This window comes from Siniperca chuatsi, linkage group LG22 (genome assembly GCF_020085105.1).
Source record: "Siniperca chuatsi isolate FFG_IHB_CAS linkage group LG22, ASM2008510v1, whole genome shotgun sequence".
In the NCBI taxonomy this organism is placed as follows: domain Eukaryota; kingdom Metazoa; phylum Chordata; class Actinopteri; order Centrarchiformes; family Sinipercidae; genus Siniperca; species Siniperca chuatsi.
Genome location: NC_058063.1, coordinates 16,261,154 through 16,283,485, shown reverse-complemented (window position 1 = coordinate 16,283,485; position 22,332 = coordinate 16,261,154). Strand labels below are relative to the sequence as shown.

At 38.5% G+C, this 22,332-nt stretch overlaps 1 protein-coding gene across 2 annotated transcripts; it reads left to right on the top strand.

The window, feature by feature from the left end:
• Nucleotides 1-15,169: 15,169 nt before the first annotated feature.
• On the top strand, nucleotides 15,170-22,250 carry pnp5a (purine nucleoside phosphorylase 5a). Of its 2 annotated transcripts, none has more exons than XM_044182957.1 (6): nucleotides 15,170-15,412; nucleotides 20,018-20,187; nucleotides 20,276-20,379; nucleotides 20,530-20,705; nucleotides 20,943-21,133; nucleotides 21,512-22,250. In XM_044182957.1, the coding sequence occupies exons 1-6, from the start codon at nucleotides 15,390-15,392 to the stop codon at nucleotides 21,727-21,729; spliced, it is 882 nt and encodes a 293-aa protein (XP_044038892.1). In that variant the 5' UTR covers nucleotides 15,170-15,389; the 3' UTR covers nucleotides 21,730-22,250. The 2 variants fall into 2 exon arrangements, with proteins under 2 accessions (XP_044038892.1, XP_044038891.1); XM_044182956.1 differs by lacking the exon at nucleotides 15,170-15,412 and adding an exon at nucleotides 18,970-19,268.
• Nucleotides 22,251-22,332: the final 82 nt, after the last annotated feature.

Below are 22,332 nucleotides of genomic sequence, written 5' to 3'. Positions count from 1 at the left end.
CACTAACACAAATTCCACCTTAAATTTTGTTGAATTTTTTGCTTTTAATAGTTGTACCTTTTTTTATGTTTTTAATGCTTAGGTTCATATTGACTCCAGTAAATCAGCTGGAGAAGATTGTTTGAAATTGCTGCTTCCTTTATCACAAAGCCCCTTCTTCATATATTTAATCTGACACTTACTTCAGGTGAAATACCAAATAAATGGAAAGCTGCCCATGTTATACTCCTGTTTAAAGGGGGTTATCCTACTGATAAACATAATCACCCTATTTCCCAATTGACATGTTTAGCCAATATTCTGGAGTCCTTAGTTGATAAACAAATCAAAGATTGCCTGACCAGCTGCTCCTCAGTCTGTACTCAGTTCATAGTTCCATTTTAGCTTCTAATGAACAGCTGCAGCTTGCTTTTACCGGTCTCCAAAAAGCACTCTTTAATTTGAAATTTGTTTTAATTGCAGACAAAACTAAATTTATGTTATTTTCTAAAAGGAGACAGACTTTTGGTCCATAAGTTAAAAACAGTCTCACACTCTCACTCTCAGTGGAAACCGTATTGAGTGAGCTTATAAAGGTCTTCTAAATACAGTAGATTGCCATCTTACTTATCCTCATTTCTCAGAGAGAAGTTCAAACCCTGCTTACTTTCTCACCTCTGCACAGCTGCCCAATCACGGCAGGAAGTGGTTGTGAAAGTCAGATTGTCTGTGTCGGAAAGTTACAGAAATTGGGGCCCCCACAATTCCGACTTCCTCGTCGGAGGGGAGGGAGTTTCCAAAGCTGTTCAGCCATTCAACAAGTAGCTCTGATGGAGTATACTTGCACCTTGACACATTGATGCTTTTTATTAACACATAAAAGTTATGTTTTTACTCTTATTTGGATTATGTCAATGACTATTTTCTTTTATTACTTGTCATGTTAGCTTATTTTATTACTGCTTTTTACCTTTTACTGTGAGATATATATATATTTGATATAAAGCAGATATCTTGCTGACCGGGTCACACTTTCTGGATCTCCATTATGTTGCTTCCCAGCTCTGGCTGCCTCTCTCACCTACATTGCTTCACCTGAAATAACAAACAGGTCATGTGGGTCATCTGTTACATAACTCTAACCACACAAATTACCGTATGTGCCCCTACACACCAGGGCTGGACTGGCCATCTGGCAGACCGGGCACTTTCCCGGTGTGCCAACGTGACTTTTGGGCTGAGACAACTGTCTATTTTTTTTTTTTTTGTCTGACCAGCCCATAAAACAGGTAGATTTATTGACACTGGGCTGGCCCAATGATCGCATCTTTATACCTCTCCCATGGCCTTTGGGTTCAGTGTCTTCATTAACAGCGCATGTGCAAAAACAGAGTGCTAAAATTATACCAAAACAAGAGCAAGAGAGATGCGTCTTTGATTACACACCAGTGTGGCTGACTGGCTCAGGAGAGTGGGCTGCCAGCCCACTGTGGTTGAGTATTTTATCTGTCAGCCTCTCTCTTAGGGCCAATTATTTTTGGACCAGTTGATTCTAACTTTACCTGGGCCCCGCCCCTTTCCCATTTCTGTTATGGGGTGACATTACATGGATAAATAGGAGTGGACCAAGATGGACAAAAAAAAAAGAAAAAACATAAAGGTGGCGCTGAAAATCTGAGAGAGAATAGGTCCCTTGGGGCTGATGCAGCCAAATGACAAATTATTCATTTGGCACTGTTACCAGTCAATCATCTCAGCTTAGTGAGCCTGAGGGCACTGGCAGCAGAGAGGAGAGAGAGCAGGGAGAGCAGCCCAGTGAGCCCAGTGATACCAGTTTAACTGTTAGTCAAGTCAAGTTCTGCAGCTGAAGCAGTATTCATTTTCATTTCAGTATTCATTGGACACAATGGATGCTGGATGTCTGGACATATCTGCAGAAGATTGCCAGGGATGGATCAGACATGCAAAAACATTCTTTCCCAGGTGTATTGCAAAAGAGAACACAAGGTGAACTTGTGGCCAAATTCAGAAGACAGGGTTGACTAGCACTGTTGTATTTCTATATCTGTAGCTGTCTATACAAGTATGGATAGTGAATATGTATAGTTTTTTATAGCATCACTGGAATTACTTTAGTCTCATTGTGTGCACTTGGAATTACTCTATGTAAAAAAATAAAGCCTCCATGCAATCCATGCAATATAGAAGTGACCTTCTTTTTGTTGTAATGGAATGTTGGTTTATATTAAATAAATAAATAAATAAAATATATTTTTACAAAGACAATAGTGACACTATTTGTAATGCTACCTGTTGTTAGTGATTTTTATGGTCAATATATAATGACAAAGTGTTTTAGTTGCATTCGTGCATTTTGGATGTGAGATTAACTGTTGTGCGGAGCTGCATGTCGGTAAAGACAACTGTGTGAAGAGTTTTGAAAAAGTGAACTCGGTAGAGAAATGTGAGTTAGCAATTGTAAAAAAAAAACCTGTAATATTTTGGAATTGAATTGATATCAATCAGAGTCTAGTTTGGGCAGGAATAGTAGCTACAGTAACTAACTTCCCAGCTAAATTCAACCAGTTGTAGTTGTTCTGAAACCCAGTTTCCAGTTCCAGGAAATAATCTATTAGGTATAGTTTCCCACCTGAACATCCACCATGTGAATAAGGTGAAAATGAGTTTTCACATGTAGCCACAGTGTTCCACTGATTAAAACCTTTACAGATGCATGCATGCATGTGGAATGTGACATCCTGAGCTCTTTCACATATACTGTATATGTATTGCAAAAAGTGTAAGCCACATACCGTAAGCACAAAATTACTGTTTATGGATGTGGCAGAGATCCGAACCAGTGACTCAAAGATTACTTCATCAGATGCTGAGATTTCAGGAGCTTAGAAATTAGAGCAGAATCAGAGCATCAAATGGGAGTAAATATTGCACTGCTGAACAAACTGTGAAACAGGGACGTGCACAGACCTTTTGCAACACATCATCATGCCTAAACGACAGAATAGGTCAATTGTCTTTGACTCCCAAAACAACATGGAATTTCCAAAAGAACTAATAAATCTATCTATCTATCTATCTATCTATCTATCTATCTATCTATCTATCTATCTATCTATCTATCTATCTATCTATCTATCTATCTATCTATCTATCTATCTATCTATCTATCTATCTATCTATCTATCTATCCATGCCTTGAGCAGGGCTGGACGTAGCACATTCAGTGCCCTCGGCAAGCTTCCCCTCTGGGCGAGCATCACCCTCCATGCCAGTGTCACAGTCAATGTAAAAACCCGACCTTTGATTTTTATCCATGTCACATGGTTGTTTCCCCAGTGTTATCTTTGAGATAAGCCATCTGCAGGTTATGTAAAACACATTTCCCTCACTTTTAGAAAGATCCATGATAAAGGGCATCTAAAGAGGACACTTAAAATCTTGTTTCATGTTTATCACCCAAAGATCTGCCATAGATCTGTTTCTATTGCAAGTTAGTTTTGTTTTGTTTTTTGTATTTTTTTCTCAGTTAATTACTTATTTTTCTAAACTTGTTAAGTGATTTTTTTCAGTATTTCAGTATTGAGTAGCAGGATTATCTCAATCGAAGGGCAGATTTTTTAACTTAATTGGATTTTTATTTGGTGTATGTGTCAAAACGTGTATGTTTTTGCTAATTAAATACACAAAAATACATTTCTGACATATATTTATGGCATAGAAAGATAGATAGCGCCACAATACACCTGCTAACACAAGATATGAATGTGGAAATGGCACAAGAAACACTTTTTGAGGATATTTTTGCAGTGTGTGCAGCAGGAAGTTTTTCCCCTGTCATATGATCCTGGACAGCAGTTATGAGTCTGTCTGTAGGACCAGTTATTTGCACCTTTTGCAAATTTCTGTTCATGTAACAGTGGGAGTGTTAGAGGACTGTGTCCTCCTAACAACAACACACACTGATGGTATTTGGCACTCTCTATAAATGTACAAGCCCTTGTCATGACCTGGTGCTGATTCACAGTCAGTGCTTCGGTTTTATGTAACATATGTTTTATGGCAGGAATGACACCAGGAGACAGTTTTATGGAAAGTCATATTTCAGTTTTATTGCTCTGGGACACACAGTGTCAAGGCTGCGAAGCAAAGTCTGACATTCATTCTTTGAGTCATTCATGTATATAGGAACTGTGTATATCCTAATCAACCTTATTTCTATAATATTTTCAACTGTTAAAAAATGAACGTATAGTCAGTTGAGATAACTGTATCAATGTCAGCTATAATAATCAGTTATTTCAGTCATTTAACAAGTAAAAATACCAAAACGGTGTGAATTTGTTTGCTTTTTTGTTTCATTTCACTTGAAATTGAATACTTTGGGGTTTTTAACAATTACCATGAGGGGTTTTGATCTAAGCTTTGAAGTAGCTGGCTCTTTAGCTGCTAAATGCTCCACTTTGTTCACCAGCTAGTTGCTGGGTTCTGGACAGGAAGTGTATAGTGTGTTTTTGAGAATTTTTTCACCGAAAACAGCTGCTACTGGAAACAGGTTGATGAACCAAATGTTAAAATTGCTGGCCAAAATAACAAGAGGGGAGCCGCGGAGTTAGGTAATAATTTTCTAATTTTCTAATAATTTTTTCTGTCACTCGTAGTGACACCTTTCACATTACACTTCATCATTTGACCCATTGTTAATATGAAAAAATTGATTAGTGCAGCTTTAAGCATATCTTTGAATCTGTAAGATAACAGTGCTGTTAGAGTGTTTGGTCTTTAAAGTCCCCTGTGCCCTGGTTGACATCTTCAAACTGTCACAAAGTACAGCACAGATTATCCTCTGTAGATCAAAGTAAAAGCCTTTAAAAGTCTCAAACTACAGTCTACAGTGTCTGTCTAGAGCATCCTCAAATGACACTACAGATCAGTAAAGGGAAATTAACATATGATTGCTTTACTGAGACTGTGTACTGCGATTTTTTTTTTCCAATAGTTGAGTGTCTTGTGAGGCTTCACTTCTGCAATTACGCATCAACCATTTTCCACCTACTTTACTTAAAATTATGTGCAACTCAAAAACGTTTGAAAATTTTAAACTATCTTTTTACAAACATTTCTAGACAAGACGCAAAACGTGCTGCTCATTTTCCCTTTCTGTTACAGTAGTTCATGCCATCGTTGACCTCACAGATCAGATCATGAAGAAGCTTGTGAACAGCTTCATGAGCTCATATGACTGCTGACAACATGTCACACCACAAATCAGCTCTCTTCAGTCTTTAAGTTACACTTTAACTGACAATGATATAAGTTAAAATCATTAAACTTCCAGTGACTCTTTTTGTGTCCTATATCAGCAATGGATGAATGTCATTGTCAAGTCAAACTTTATTTCACTGCACCATATGGTCATCATTAAGCTGCATCAGACACATTATCATGTGAGCAAACTGTCAGATTTAACTGCTTCTGTGTTTTGCTGAGTTCATATATTTACACAATTTTGCAGTTTGGAGCTTTAATTTAATTTCAAAATCACAGTGGAGAGGGCCAAAATGTCATGGTTGACAGTCAAAAGTGTTTTCTACAATTTTCAAAGCGTTTTAAAAGTTGAGGTAAAAGCTTAGCGATATTCCTTAGAGGAATAACATTATTCCAACAATTCAGTTTCAACTTATTGGCTGACAGTGAAATGCATTCATTTTTAGATTTATATTCATAACGATTCCTTAGCATGTCTTGGACAAATGACAAGTTAATGTATATTTAATATTTTAACCCAATATTAGACTGGTAGTGGTGATTTTATTTACTTTATGATGTGTTTTGTAATTGCTTTTGTATTTTGTGTCTCTTTGTGTTGAATAAAAACTGCTGTTTTATTGATTTTATTGATGTTTTGTTGTTTTTTATTGTTTTGTTGGTATTAGTAGCTGCATGTTTATGAAAATGACTTATTTCTCATGCAGGGATGTCAGAGAGGAGCTTTGTATCTTGTAAAAAAAAAACAATTCCCACACACTGCTCTTGAATTCAAGACATTTAGTTTTTAATCGGTACTTTAAACTAATGTTTTATCCCTTCAGACAATCTTCAGTGTTCTTTGTTAAAATCACAGGGATTTGAATGAGACGATACCTTGGCATGTCAAATTGTAGAACTAGATTTATTATATACATTTTTGTGTTGTTTTTAATATAGATCCTTATGGAGTACATTGAGTTTTCCAGTTTAAATTGACTTTGTTTTCATTTGGACCATCAGTAACATCTAACTGTGTAATCCGTGACTTCTCTTGTGAAACCAATTGAATTCAGCTGTGCAGGAGAAGTGCTTAAGTGATAAATTGTCTAATTCTTTCAACATTTCAACAAAGAACTCTTATTTTAAAGATGGTCTGCAGGGAGCAATGAGTTTAATGTACAAGTGCTGTGTGTGTGAATCTCCTTTTTTCACAAAAAAAATAACCCTGTCTGGGTCATGATTTTGAAAATGGGGCATCAGGCCTCTCTAGGTCTTCCTCTTACACACAATTTGTCCCATAAGATCAATATTTAGTATGAGTTAAGTAGGTTTGTTATGGCAACTGGCCATGTTTGCTTGTTTGATACTGGGAGCACAACAGCCAATTCTGTATAGTTCTAGAAAAGTGTCAAGGCCAGGGAAAAGGCTGATTTAGGTCATTTCTGTGACATCAAAAATCTAAAAAAATATTTGCACAACCTCAGATGTACACTGTGCTTAATGTGGGTTTTTTCATCAGCAAACATGAAGAATAATGTGGTGAGTAAAGTAAAAGATAAAAAACTTTCGATAGAGTGAAAGAAAAGAGAACACTGTGTGTGGAAACAGTTTTTTGTTTTTTGTTTTTGGTCTGTGTTGACATGTTTAAACTACTTCTCATGTCACTATGCATCCATAAGACAAAGCTGCTCTTCTGAGGGTCGGGCAGCCAAAGCAGTTTAATAAATCACTGTCTCTTAACATTCTGTTATCAGCCAGTACAGTATATATATATATATATATATATATATTTATATATATATATATATATATATATATATATATATACATATATATATAGGACTTCTCCAGCAATAGGCCAGAGGGAGGCATATGAAATATCATCAGTACAACAGCATGAAAGGAAAAATTATGACTATTATATTTACTGTAGACACAAAGGAGTAAAACTACAAATAAGAGATATGCATAATTTTAACTGGGACTCTTGAACAGCCAAGAGACCTAACCTGGCCAAGCGTCTAAGAACAACCGGGAGTTAAGAGTTAAGAGTTCCTAGATATAATATAGCACTAAGCCATGTAAGGCCTTTTAAGTCTATACTTTATGGAATAATTCTAAAAGAAACAGTAAAAAAGCTGAATTGGTAGAGAACCCTTTTAATATCCTCACCGCAGAAATCTGCCCAATTTGAAACTGCTTAAAGCTGAACTACAGTTCGACTGTTAAGGCAGGTTAGAAGATATGCATGCATGCATGAACCATAATGTTCCTGGTTCAGGTTTGGCTGAGGACCTTTAATGCATCTATCTCTCCCTCATTTCCTGTTGCCTCTCCACTGTCTGTAATAAGAGCTTTAAATTCCCCCAAAATATATCTTAAAAAAAAGATATGTGGTGCAGTTTTAAGTGTGACCAGAGGGCCCAACTGTGTATCATAATAGTGGAAGGAAATGTTACAGCAATGAAAAGGGGGGCGTGCAGTGAGAACAGAAGAGGTCAAAGTATTGATGAGGTATTCCAGACTTCTGCAGCCGACGAGATAAAATCAATCAATTAAACAAAAACAATTCTATTTCAGTTTTAACAACAGGGCGGGAACCAGTCCAGGGTCATTCCAGAAACACCATCATACTGTTTTAATCTATCATTTGAGAGTGCCATGATCAGCTGCATTAAGGTCAAGAAGGACCAATACAGAGATGTGCAGTTTCAGTGCAGCTTCTAAAAACCTGACTGGCACAAAAAAGTTATGGCCAAAAAGAAACTATGCAAGTTGCTTCAGACCAACTTTCTCCAGAATTTCAGAAATGCAGAGCAATTTCAGGATTGGTCTAAAATGTTTTAAGACTGAAGGATCAAGGGCAGGACCTTTCAACAGGCATGTGAGACGATGGCATGTCCATCTATAAAGCTGCCTCGTGAAGTTACAGTAGCTTGTTTCATCTCCAAACCCCGTGATTTCAATTCAGGACTTCACTGTGTGAGAAAGCTCCGCTTGCTTTAGCTCTGGTAGCTTTGCAAATAACATGACATCATCATGACAAACACGGCAGATGACTGGTGTGGAATTCATATGGAGATGCGTGACATTACAAACAGGCATGTCTCTGCAGGGTCTGCTGCAGATCCAATGCCTGACCAATGTATGTATTCAGCATGTACAAAAACTGACATGACTTTTTTTTTTAAAGGACAAAATGCTAACAGTGTCTGATATGACAGGTTTCTGTGGGAGTTTATCTGTGTTTATCTTGGACTGACCTCGCTGTAACTGATCCATGTTATCAGGTTCTTTTTGGCTTCTGTATAAAATAATCTGAGGAGATGAATTGTGTGTTTTATACAGCATGGCTGGTTGTCAGAAATCAAATCAAGCTACAAATAAACAACAAACATACCAGTTACAAAATGAGACAATGAGAAATCTTCATTCATGCAAGATAATGAATCTAAAAACACTCTCTCAATTAACTGTTTCTCTCCCGCGGGAAGGTCATTAACATTAGGATTATAAGCACTGAAATGTCTGGCTACTGGATATTTCTCTTCACGAAAGGAATATATATATGTTCACATATTCTCATTTTCACATGAATTACAAGGACATTAAAGCAAACAAACAATAAAAGCAGTGTTTGTGATTATGCCAACATAAATGTTTCTCTGCCAGTTGAAGGAGGAATAAAGTTACTACCTTTGATTAGAAAGTTACAGTTACACAATAATGACAAGGAGGTTTTTAGATTTTTGCTTTTGAGGATTTAGCACCCTTTGTCACATACTGGGTTGAGCATTTCGATTTATCGGTAATCTTACAGCCCCTCATCTTTACTCATCTGGAGTTGAAACATCCACATTTTACTTAAATATGGTCTCAGGGGAGTAAATGAAAATCTTAAACTGATTCAAAAGACATAACTAAAGCAATGTTCAGCACCAGACATCTGACAGCCGATGGACTGCAGCTATGTGACTGCTCCTTTCCTGCTACCACCAGTGCCTCTATTAGGAGAATCTCCAGGGACATTTTTATTGCCAATGTATTTGGCTGTAAAAACTGAGACACAGGTAAACAGGTTACAGTGGGCCGCCGAGCTGCAGTAAGATGGCCCCCACTCATTGGCTGAGCCAAAGGCGTGTTAGCAATAACCGAGGGGAGGGGGGAAGAGGTCAAGGGGTCAACGACTCCCATCGTGTTATCAGACAAAGTTAACTGTCCTGAAAGAGAACAGGAGATATGAAGAAAACAGAACCCAAACAGAGAGGTGGTTAACTCGATAGGAAATCATAATACACACCAAGGCTGACAACTGTCCGCTTATGTGTCAATGCCAAACAACAATTCAAGGTTCAACAACATCCGGCTGTATGTTGTGGTCCGGATTCTACATGTTTTGGCTGGTGTTAGACTTTGACAAGCCTTTGGTGGTCTTGGGTCTGTATTTACCTGTGTGATCCTACAAAAGTAAACCAAGGCAAAGGTCAATAATTGGCTTATGTTAACTTGCGCGATGATTACAGGTTGACCTTCACTAGGTGTGTTATACTGTTGTACATTTGGGAATATACCATTTTTCAAAAATGGAAATGATATAATTCTTGTACTAATAAAACCCAGCAAAGGGGGTGGGGCATTATGTAATCTTTGTCAGTGACCAGTGCGATTTGCGGCAACATTAACACAAGTTTTCTTCTTGCGCAAATTTCTGGCACTATGTTCTCAGTCTTTGTGTCCCTGCAAGCTATGGTGTCCTTGACATAAACACTAAATCGTTTAGAGGATGAATTTGCTTACAAGCTGTGATGTCAATGCACCCATATAAGTTCAGGCTGTGAGTCCTGGTGGGACATTTCCCTTTCGTCATTTTGTACTGGCTGCCATCACCAGCAGCATGCTGCTCAATCCAACAAACAAGACAAACCATCACACCATACACTTCTGTCTAGAACATCACCACTTAACATTGTGAGGATTTTGCACTTACCTTCTAGGCTCTGCCCCCTCATTCCCAGTGCACTTAGCAGGGAAAAAACTGATTTGCCAACAGCCAACCTCCACTCGGCAGACCTTTGGTTTCCAACCATGCTCTTCTGCCTCTGTATATCTAAGCTTTTTCCTCTCTCAGGCCATTTCTACTTCATCCTCCCATGGTACCGTCAGCTCCACAAAATATACAAGTGTTTCTGACCTTAGATTAGTGGTGGTTAGCTCCTGGGGAACTATGAGCTGTTTTCCTAAATCTACGCATTTTCCAGTCCCTCCCTGCCCTTTAGCTGCCTGACCTGTTGACCTTCACGAACAAACTAAATCCCATCTTGTTTACTTTTTGTATCCATTAAATTTACTTCTAAGCACTTGCTCTCAATGGCTGCAGCTAGACAGTTCAACACTTGGTTATGTCGCCAGGGTTGCGCCAGGGTTGCGGTCAAATAGTCTTTCTTACTTAGGAAGTGGCAGCCATGATAAGAGCTGTTCGAATTATCTAAATGCTAAGGAAAGGTGCTTTGATGCTTCCTTTCATATCTCCCTTAGTATAGAATACACTGGACCATCCTTTACAGAGGGTAAGGAGATAAAGCCATCCCACAATTCCGTGCAGCAGCAACATTTAAACACACCATTCGGCCATTCACGTAAAGCAGACTCGCAGCAGAGAGAGAGGGAGCCTGTGAATATGGACAGAAGTGTTGACGTGATATAAAAACTTTCTTTGATCATGAAGCCTAATGTTACTCTTCTGTGGTTTATCACTGAAGTGTGTGAACTACACTACAGACTGGAATCTCTGTTAACAGTAAACAGACGGCGTTCTCCTCCTCACTGCACTGTATTGTTATAAACTATGAGGAACTGGTTGTGGGTCACTTCTCTCGCCCTGTCCAGGCGCTGTCTTTCCCTCTTCATCTCCTTGCAGATCTCTTGCATTAGTTCTGTGTTGCTGACTGTGTAGTTGCTGTGGCTGCTTTGTCATACATACAGTATGTTTGTGTTCAAGTTTAGGCTACTGTCGCTGTAGTGTAAAACGTTCTCAAATTGTTGTTAAACTATTAGATTTAAGTCATCCTGGCCATTCAAATGAATAAAAAAACATGAATATTGTACACCATTTAGTATGATGTCATTATATAGACTAACCTTCTTTCATTACCCCCACCTGTGACTGACTTCCAGCTCCCTGCCTGTATTTTATTTTATTTTTTAAATTTCCATTCCAACCTTGTTAATGAAATAATATGTTTCCTTGGGTTGTCTACATTTATATTGCCTGCATGAAACAACAGGGTATAACGCACAGGGCGAAATAAGATGCGCTATTTGTAGTCCATCTTCGAAACATTGTAGTTTACCCATGGCAGACCCACATCAATAACATCCAGCCCAGGTGTAGCGCCCTTGAGACAGACTGTTTTACACTCTGATAGAATGTGTAAAGTGAAGCTATACCTCTGTTGCTCAATCTGATGTATTTTCTGCTGTTTCACACTTGGTTCGCTTCCTTGAATGTGTGTCCATTGCTGCTCAATGTTCCGTTTCACATTTATTATGGCACATCGATTACAGTACATTGAGTCCAGGCAACATTCCTCATGTGTGTGTGATCGGAACATGTATAAATGAGCCAATCAAAAGAATGCAGTGTTTGTTTATGACTTACTGAGTTGTAATCTGCCTCATTTACAGCACGCACATGCTCCAAACAAGGTGTGTCATGTACATGTGTCAATGAACTTACTGGCAACAATAGCAAATGATGCAATCTATTTTGAAGCTATGTACAGCTGGGGTGGGGACTAAATGTCAAACGTTTTATGAAAGGGGACTATAACCATTGACACACTACACTGCCCAACAAAGCCTAACTGCAGTAACTACGCAAAGGGTAAAACTGAGAAAAATGGCTTTAAAGGGTTTAACTGGCCAGCCAAATGGATTATAGGTATATAAGTGATATTGCACTAAAACCATGATGGCTGATTTGACCTTTGACCCCAAAAATGTAGTTACTGCAGTCTGACTTTGCATTGCCTTAAATGCTTCTAATAGCGATACAAAAGCAAAGTGCAGTAACTACAATGTAGTTGTTTTCTTTCAGCTTTTATATTGTGTTTTCAGTGACCAAAACTATTTTGACATTGAATTCTGACCACTAGATGGTGTTTAGAGACTCTTAACACAAACTGCTGCTGTTACACTCATTTGACTCGAGGCAGATTGTTACATTATCTGCAAATGTATAAAGAAAAGGAAGATGCTGTTCATGTTATTAGACGTAGAGAGAGATCACTCTCATGGATTGTTGTGGGATAACTTGATACATGATGCCTTTCAAGTTTTTATTATTTTTTCCACCGCAGGCTGGATTAACTTTGATGTGATGACATGGCATCAGCTAGGGCTGCACAATTAATCAAAATATTATCAAAATCGCAATATGGCCAAGTGCAATATCCAAATCACAGAAGCTGCAATTTATTGATAAAGGTAAAATGAATGACAAACAGCATTATAATTTAGTCCTGTAGTGCTGCAGAGATTCCCTGGCCTATAAATCTTTTTCTCCAGATGTAAGAAAACATGTTTGTTTGGTACAGACCCCAACAAATGTCATATCATCATGATTTTAATTTTTCAGTAAAATGAAAATTATGATTCCCACTAATTGTAAATCATATCGTAATAGCAAAATAAAATAATAGCAAAGGGGTTTTTTGCTTAATGTCATCATTACCATACTTTGGTAAAATCCCAAAGCAGTCGCGTGAGGTAACTTTAGATAGGTAGAGCGCGAAATCAGTCAGGATCTGTGGTTTTGAGTCGGTTTTTGTAGATACATAATTTTTATACAGGTTTTTCTCTAAAACAAAGCAAAATTGAACTCTTTGAATTGAAACTTTGTCATGAGATAAAACATATGAAGTTTATTTTTAGTTCTAACTCAATTTGCGACCAAAAATATAGTCACTGCGGCTGAGACTAAGTTGTAGGTGTACATGAGGTTAAAGTCACCACTTAGTTTCATTTTTTCATTTTCCTTGATTTCAATTCCAGCATTTAGGAATGTTGGAATTTAAAGGGGGAGAAGTGTTAATATGAGCATTATAAAAATTAGAGTTACCATAGACTGTTAATACTAATTAGGATAATGGTAACATAGCCATGCTCCCTCTAGGGGTAGATGTTTCTAAAGAGATGTTGTTTTCATTTTATTTATTTCAATTTTATTTATAGCGCCATTTCATAACAGAAGTTATGTTATTGCACTTTTCCTATAGAGCAGGTCTAGACTGTACTCTTTATAATATTATTTAAAGAGACCCAACAATTCCCACCATGAGCAAGCACTTGGCAACAATGCCAAGGAAAATGTTCCTTTTTTAAGAGGCAGAAACCTCCAGCAGGACCAGACTCAGGGTAGGCGGCCATCTGCCGCTGCCCAAATTTTCAGTTTCCGGGTTGTGGGGTTATACTTTTAACATTACATGTCAAATTCAAAAAGAGAAAACAAGCACATCAGCTGTAAATTTCTACCTCTCAAAGAACTCTGAGGACCGTTATTTGTAGGAACAATTTTATGTACATTATACTTTTCTTTCTGTAATAAAGAAGTCATTTTAAGAGACACAGCTGACAGTGTTTCCTTTAAGATACAGACTTTAAATTACATTTCAGCCCAGAAAATGTCCATAAAACATCAAATTTGCCAAAAGCATGAATAGTTGCTTCTTAAATTGTCCATTTTCATCATTTCAGCTGTGGGAAATAATAGAAATCCTCAAAAGATCCCTTTAGCAATCTGAACTGCAGCATAGTTGAGCAATTGCTTATAAGAAGGCTACATAGTGTGAATAAACCTCACATTTCCTGGCAGCTCCATACAGCTTTTTGTGTTGTTTTTGTTTTCAAATCACAGCACATGAGAGCAGCAGTTGAAGGAACATAAAAAGTCATATTTGATGCTACAGCTGTTTATATTGTTTCTCAAAAAATAGACATATTGGAAGTAACATAACCACTATAGGGTCACAGGACTGTAGTATGGATTTTGCATTAAACGGTGGTGGAAGAAGTACGCAGACGTTTTACTTAAAAGTAGCCATACCACAATGTAAAAGTACTCTGTTACATGTTAGAGCCCTACATTCATATTCAAAAGAGTAAAAATTCTCATTATACAGAATGGCTCCTTCCACAGTATTACATTAGTATTAGTATTATTATTATGAATGCATGTTTGGTAGCTTAAACAATGCTTTGTTATATGTTCATCTATAGCACTGCGTCATATTTTATAAATTGATTACAGTATATATTTTGTATCTTAATCTGCAAAGAAAGTCAGACACACATAATGGAGAATAAAGTACAATATTTCCTGTTAAATGTAAAGGAGTGGAGGTATAAAGTTGCATAAAATGGAAATACTCAAGTAAATACGTCAACTGTAGTCAAGTACAGTACTCCGGTCATTAAGATATATTTTGTTTAAATGTCAGCATGTGTTGACATATGTGATGACACATCCCAGTCAATACATGAAAACACTGAATGAAGGCCAGAACAGGAGCAGCAGTCAGAGACAGGTCAGACGTGATGTTCAAAACAAGATGCTTCCCAACCTGAGTCATGCTGAAAACGCACATCATATCTTGTTTTGCATCTGGGGAAAAACTGGAGTGTTGCTAGATAAGAAGCTGATCGATTAGTGCTGAATGGATGTTACAACACCTATAATTTCCTGTTGGCAATGATGGGAGGGGGTAAAATATATTTACTCTTCTAAGTAGCAATATATTTTGAAGGTGTGTCAGCCCAGCCAATGAGGCTGCAGCATCCACATGCGTCATCTTGAGCAGAGGAGGAGCGGGTGCGGGGTCTCCGGTCTATAATAAAGCCGGCGACTGCGCCTTTTCCCCAAACACAACTGAGAAGAACTAAAGATTTTAACAGGACTCCAAACCAGAAGAAAACTCGAGAAGATTTTTTTTCCCCGACTTGTTTATAATATTTCACATTTTCAACAGCTGGGCTGTGATTCAACGTTTTGCTTCTTTGAAACGCGAAATTTCTGCGCTAATAGTGTTCAGTCTCGCATTCTTTCATTTTTCTTACCTCATCAAACATTTATTTAATCTTCCGCAATGTTTCCAGACGCAAACAAAGGGTGAGTACACTTTTGAACAGACTGTACTTTCAGCTTTCCTTTTCCCACGCTGCTGAACACATGGCCCCATTCATGGGCAGGTCGGGATTATGTAAAGCATGTCCCGGGAATATCTGGCTGGGGGCACATGCGCTATGGGCAACTGAAGTTAAATGAAAAACCCATTCATTTATTCTTAAGGGAGTCCTACGTGGAGTTAAACTGTGTCTTTGACATAATTGCACATTTTTGCTGATTAGACCATTCGTAATATCAATATTCTGGTCATGTGTGTGTGATCGGAACATGTATAAATGAGCCAATCAAAAGAATGCAGTGTTTGTTTATGACTTACTGAGTTGTAATCTGCCTCATTTACAGCACGCACATGCTCCAAACAAGGTGTGTCATGTACATGTGTCAATGAACTTACTGGCAACAATAGCAAATGATGCAATCTATTTTGAAGCTATGTACAGCTGGGGTGGGGACTAAATGTCAAACGTTTTATGAAAGGGGACTATAACCATTGACACACTACACTGCCCAACAAAGCCTAACTGCAGTAACTACGCAAAGGGTAAAACTGAGAAAAATGGCTTTAAAGGGTTTAACTGGCCAGCCAAATGGATTATAGGTATATAAGTGATATTGCACTAAAACCATGATGGCTGATTTGACCTTTGACCCCAAAAATGTAGTTACTGCAGTCTGACTTTGCATTGCCTTAAATGCTTCTAATAGCGATACAAAAGCAAAGTGCAGTAACTACAATGTAGTTGTTTTCTTTCAGCTTTTATATTGTGTTTTCAGTGACCAAAACTATTTTGACATTGAATTCTGACCACTAGATGGTGTTTAGAGACTCTTAACACAAACTGCTGCTGTTACACTCATTTGACTCGAGGCAGATTGTTACATTATCTGCAAATGTATAAAGAAAAGGAAGATGCTGTTCATGTTATTAGACGTAGAGAGAGATCACTCTCATGGATTGTTGTGGGATAACTTGATACATGATGCCTTTCAAGTTTTTATTATTTTTTCCACCGCAGGCTGGATTAACTTTGATGTGATGACATGGCATCAGCTAGGGCTGCACAATTAATCAAAATATTATCAAAATCGCAATATGGCCAAGTGCAATATCCAAATCACAGAAGCTGCAATTTATTGATAAAGGTAAAATGAATGACAAACAGCATTATAATTTAGTCCTGTAGTGCTGCAGAGATTCCCTGGCCTATAAATCTTTTTCTCCAGATGTAAGAAAACATGTTTGTTTGGTACAGACCCCAACAAATGTCATATCATCATGATTTTAATTTTTTCAGTAAAAATGAAAATTATGATTCCCACTAATTGTAAATCATATCGTAATAGCAAAATAAAATAATAGCAAAGGGGTTTTTTTGCTTAATGTCATCATTACCATACTTTGGTAAAATCCCAAAGCAGTCGCGTGAGGTAACTTTAGATAGGTAGAGCGCGAAATCAGTCAGGATCTGTGGTTTTGAGTCGGTTTTTGTAGATACCGCAATTTTTATACAGGTTTTTCTCTAAAACAAAGCAAAATTGAACTCTTTGAATTGAAACTTTGTCATGAGATAAAACATATGAAGTTTATTTTTAGTTCTAACTCAATTTGCGACCAAAAATATAGTCACTGCGGCTGAGACTAAGTTGTAGGTGTACGCAGGTTAAAGTCACCACTTAGTTTCATTTTTTCATTTTCCTTGATTTCAATTCCAGCATTTAGGAATGTTGGAATTTAAAGGGGGAGAAGTGTTAATATGAGCATTATAAAAATTAGAGTTACCATAGACTGTTAATACTAATTAGGATAATGGTAACATAGCCATGCTCCCTCTAGGGGTAGATGTTTCTAAAGAGATGTTGTTTTCATTTTATTTATTTCAATTTTATTTATAGCGCCATTTCATAACAGAAGTTATGTTATTGCACTTTTCCTATAGAGCAGGTCTAGACTGTACTCTTTATAATATTATTTAAAGAGACCCAACAATTCCCACCATGAGCAAGCACTTGGCAACAATGCCAAGGAAAATGTTCCTTTTTTAAGAGGCAGAAACCTCCAGCAGGACCAGACTCAGGGTAGGCGGCCATCTGCCGCTGCCCAAATTTTCAGTTTCCGGGTTGTGGGGTTATACTTTTAACATTACATGTCAAATTCAAAAAGAGAAAACAAGCACATCAGCTGTAAATTTCTACCTCTCAAAGAACTCTGAGGACCGTTATTTGTAGGAACAATTTTATGTACATTATACTTTTCTTTCTGTAATAAAGAAGTCATTTTAAGAGACACAGCTGACAGTGTTTCCTTTAAGATACAGACTTTAAATTACATTTCAGCCCAGAAAATGTCCATAAAACATCAAATTTGCCAAAAAGCATGAATAGTTGCTTCTTAAATTGTCCATTTTCATCATTTCAGCTGTGGGAAATAATAGAAATCCTCAAAAGATCCCTTTAGCAATCTGAACTGCAGCATAGTTGAGCAATTGCTTATAAGAAGGCTACATAGTGTGAATAAACCTCACATTTCCTGGCAGCTCCATACAGCTTTTTGTGTTGTTTTTGTTTTCAAATCACAGCACATGAGAGCAGCAGTTGAAGGAACATAAAAAGTCATATTTGATGCTACAGCTGTTTATATTGTTTCTCAAAAATAGACATATTGGAAGTAACATAACCACTATAGGGTCACAGGACTGTAGTATGGATTTTGCATTAAACGGTGGTGGAAGAAGTGCACGCAGACGTTTTACTTAAAAGTAGCCATACCACAATGTAAAAGTACTCTGTTACATGTTAGAGCCCTACATTCATATTCAAAAGAGTAAAAATTCTCATTATACAGAATGGCTCCTTCCACAGTATTACATTAGTATTAGTATTATTATTATGAATGCATGTTTGGTAGCTTAAACAATGCTTTGTTATATGTTCATCTATAGCACTGCGTCATATTTTATAAATTGATTACAGTATATATTTTGTATCTTAATCTGCAAAGAAAGTCAGACACACATAATGGAGAATAAAGTACAATATTTCCCTGTTAAATGTAAAGGAGTGGAGGTATAAAGTTGCATAAAATGGAAATACTCAAGTAAATACGTCAACTGTAGTCAAGTACAGTACTCCGGTCATTAAGATATATTTTGTTTAAATGTCAGCATGTGTTGACATATGTGATGACACATCCCAGTCAATACATGAAAACACTGAATGAAGGCCAGAACAGGAGCAGCAGTCAGAGACAGGTCAGACGTGATGTTCAAAACAAGATGCTTCCCAACCTGAGTCATGCTGAAAACGCACATCATATCTTGTTTTGCATCTGGGGGAAAAAACTGGAGTGTTGCTAGATAAGAAGCTGATCGATTAGTGCTGAATGGATGTTACAACACCTATAATTTCCTGTTGGCAATGATGGGAGGGGGGGGGGTAAAATATATTTACTCTTCTAAGTAGCAATATATTTTGAAGGTGTGTCAGCCCAGCCAATGAGGCTGCAGCATCCACATGCGTCATCTTGAGCAGAGGAGGAGCGGGTGCGGGGGTCTCCGGTCTATAATAAAGCCGGCGACTGCGCCTTTTCCCCAAACACAACTGAGAAGAACTAAAGATTTTAACAGGACTCCAAACCAGAAGAAAACTCGAGAAGATTTTTTTTTCCCCGACTTGTTTATAATATTTCACATTTTCAACAGCTGGGCTGTGATTCAACGTTTTGCTTCTTTGAAACGCGAAATTTCTGCGCTAATAGTGTTCAGTCTCGCATTCTTTCATTTTTCTTACCTCATCAAACATTTATTTAATCTTCCGCAATGTTTCCAGACGCAAACAAAGGGTGAGTACACTTTTGAACAGACTGTACTTTCAGCTTTCCTTTTCCCACGCTGCTGAACACATGGCCCCATTCATGGGCAGGTCGGGATTATGTAAAGCATGTCCCGGGAATATCTGGCTGGGGGCACATGCGCTATGGGCAACTGAAGTTAAATGAAAAACCCATTCATTTATTCTTAAGGGAGTCCTACGTGGAGTTAAACTGTGTCTTTGACATAATTGCACATTTTTGCTGATTAGACCATTCGTAATATCAATATTCTGGTATATCGATTGATCCATGCTTAAGTGGGGGTGAAACTAGCAGTTTGTCAAATTAAAGGAATTACACAAAATACAGGGGATGAGTAAGTGTAATATTTCAACTCAGCAGAAAAAAAAATGTAGGTGTCACCACTGAAGTGCATGAGAAGCGTGATACTGCTGTGACTCTGCAGGAATGTGTGTGTGTCTCAAAGTCATATCCTTATTAGTAGCAGTTCTTGGATTCTTAGGCCTCTTATCCTGTAATCTGATCATAATGATCACATGTAATAAATTAGGAGGCAAAGAGGTGAATAAGGACTCTGGGGGGGAAAGCTGACATTAAAGGAGTTTGATAGCGAAAGAAGAAAAATCATAGAACATTTAAAAAAATCTTATAAATGATCTTTCTGTGGTCACTTTGCATTATCCCAAAGCGCTTTCACATTATTTAAAGATATAGATTGTGGTCATCCTAACCTCTAACCCTCTTCTCATGTCATCCAGCTACAACTACGAGGACTGCAAGGCCACTACTGATTGGCTGCTGGCCCAGACAGACGTCCGACCCACGGTGGGCATCGTGTGCGGCTCGGGCCTCGGAGGGCTGGCTGACATGTTAAAGGACCAGGTAGCCTTCAACTACAAGGACATCCCCAACTTTCCACAGAGCACCGGTGAGTTTACTGCAACAAAAGCCTCTCAGTTGCTGGCTGGATTCCATTTACTGTTGATTTACTCACTGGTTTGTGTACTTTCCTGTAGTGCATGGACATGCAGGTCGGCTGGTGTTCGGCAACTTAAAGGGGAGGCCGTGTGTTTGCATGCAGGGGCGCTTCCACTTGTATGAGGGCTACCCAATCCAGAAGGTGTGTGTGTGCTGCAACAAGTTTCAGAGGGCATTTAAACACTTGAAATGATTGCATCAAGAAGCTATTCGCCATGAAATCTGTGGCCTGCTCCATATCCAGTCACGCTGCTGAAAGATCCCTCTGAATGGTCTATATGTATGTTTCCAGATTACACTGCCCATACGCATCTTCAAGATGCTCGGCGTGGAGACGGTGATGCTGACCAACGCAGCCGGAGGCCTCAATCAGGACTTCAAAGTGGGAGACATCATGATCATCAAAGACCACCTCAACATGCCGGGCTTCTCTGGATGCAACCCGCTGGCTGGACCCAATGATGAGAGGTGTGTGTGTGTGTTTAAAACTTGCTGTACCTTCAAAGGTGGGTGTCCTGCACCGGGTTCATGTTGCAAATAATCAGCAGTCACAAAGAGAAAGTGGCACTATGGAAATACCTCGTGTCGTTCTGGCATAAACCATTAAACCTGTTTGCAGAGATTCAGCAACATTAGCCTCAGGTCTCCTCTGGCCTTTGCCCTCACTAAACCGTCCTCCTGTCCCTCTACGTCTTCTTCTCGCAGGTTCGGTGTGCGTTTCCCCTGCATGTCCGACGCATATGACAGAGAGCTGCAGCAGCTGGCCATGGATGTGGGACAGGAGCTCGGCTATGGAGACTTCCTGAAGGAGGGTGTCTACTGCGTGGTGGGCGGACCCTCGTTCGAGACCATCGCAGAGTCCCGTATGCTGCACAAACTGGGCGCTGATGCTGTTGGTGAGTAAATGTTATGGACTCAGTAGTGATTATTAGCCACCAATACAGAACAATTTGTAGTTGCAGCACATGGGCAGCAAAAGTGCACCTTTTTAAAGCTGCATTATGTAAGACTTTTATGATGCAGCTTTTTAAAGCTAAAAATACACCCATTATTTGCCCATATTTAATTCTGGTCAGATACACAGACTTCTTAACCCACAAATTGAGAGAAAAGCTATAAAGCTTAATACAAACTTCTAAACTGAAGCTAGCAAAGCTGGACTCATTGTGAACATTAGCTCTGCATTTCTTTATCGGTTGATATAAACATCAGAGCCCACCCAGCGTGACATCACATGTCATGGTTTCTAAGTAGCGCCCTCTGTTCCTTGCTAGGCATGAGCACCGTCCACGAGGTGATCATCGCGCGTCACTGCGGCATGCGAGTCTTCGCCCTCTCCTTGATCACCAACCAGGCGGTGACGGACTACGACAGCGCAGAGAAGGCCAATCACGAAGAGGTCCTTCAGACGGGCCAGCAGCGAGCAGAGCAGCTGGAGCGGCTGGTTTCCACCATGGTGACCAAGATCGAGTACAACGACAACTACGCCTAAGAGACAGGGGGCACCCATGTTAGTCAGAAGCTAGATTTTAGTATGACTGGTGGAAGTTTACATTCTAATGCTATTGTGCCAAAGAAAATCTCACTTAGTTTATTATTTAGGTGAGCAGTTGGGCTGTTTTTAGTCTAAGGTCAAAAAACGATGACAGCATCGTAGTCCTAAAGAATCTCTCTGAGATATAAACAGAAACACAGGGCGCACACAACCTTTGTTTTCTTGTCACTGTGCCGTAAATGAAAATTTACATTCCTCTACCGAGCGGCTCCAGACGACAAGTCGCTTCACGTTTTGGGTTTTCTTTGTCTTTATCATTTTGAACGAGGCGTTTTTGTTCTAACTCGTATGTATGATTAGCTGTATAAATGTCTGCAATTTAACTTTACAGTAGATTTTTGCTCATTGTTATTATGATGTTGAAATGTGTACGACAGTGGACTTTTATTGGTGGCATTTTATTGTGCTTGTTTTTTGTAATATGAATGTTGTTACTAAAGGTACTATTTATTACTATATAAAGTTTGTTTGTGTTCTTTGAGGTGTGGAGGGGAGCCTTTCCCCCTCATTTTAATTACTCATCACAACCATAAAAATTGT

Excerpts from the sequence above, each read along its gene's own strand:
- pnp5a (XM_044182957.1), top strand. The coding sequence starts at position 15,390 with ATGTTTCCAGACGCAAACAAAGG. Across the intron at positions 20,188-20,275 it reads CAACTTTCCACAGAGCACCG|TGCATGGACATGCAGGTCGG; the intron begins GTGAGTTTACTG and ends ACTTTCCTGTAG. Across the intron at positions 20,380-20,529 it reads AGGGCTACCCAATCCAGAAG|ATTACACTGCCCATACGCAT; the intron begins GTGTGTGTGTGC and ends GTATGTTTCCAG.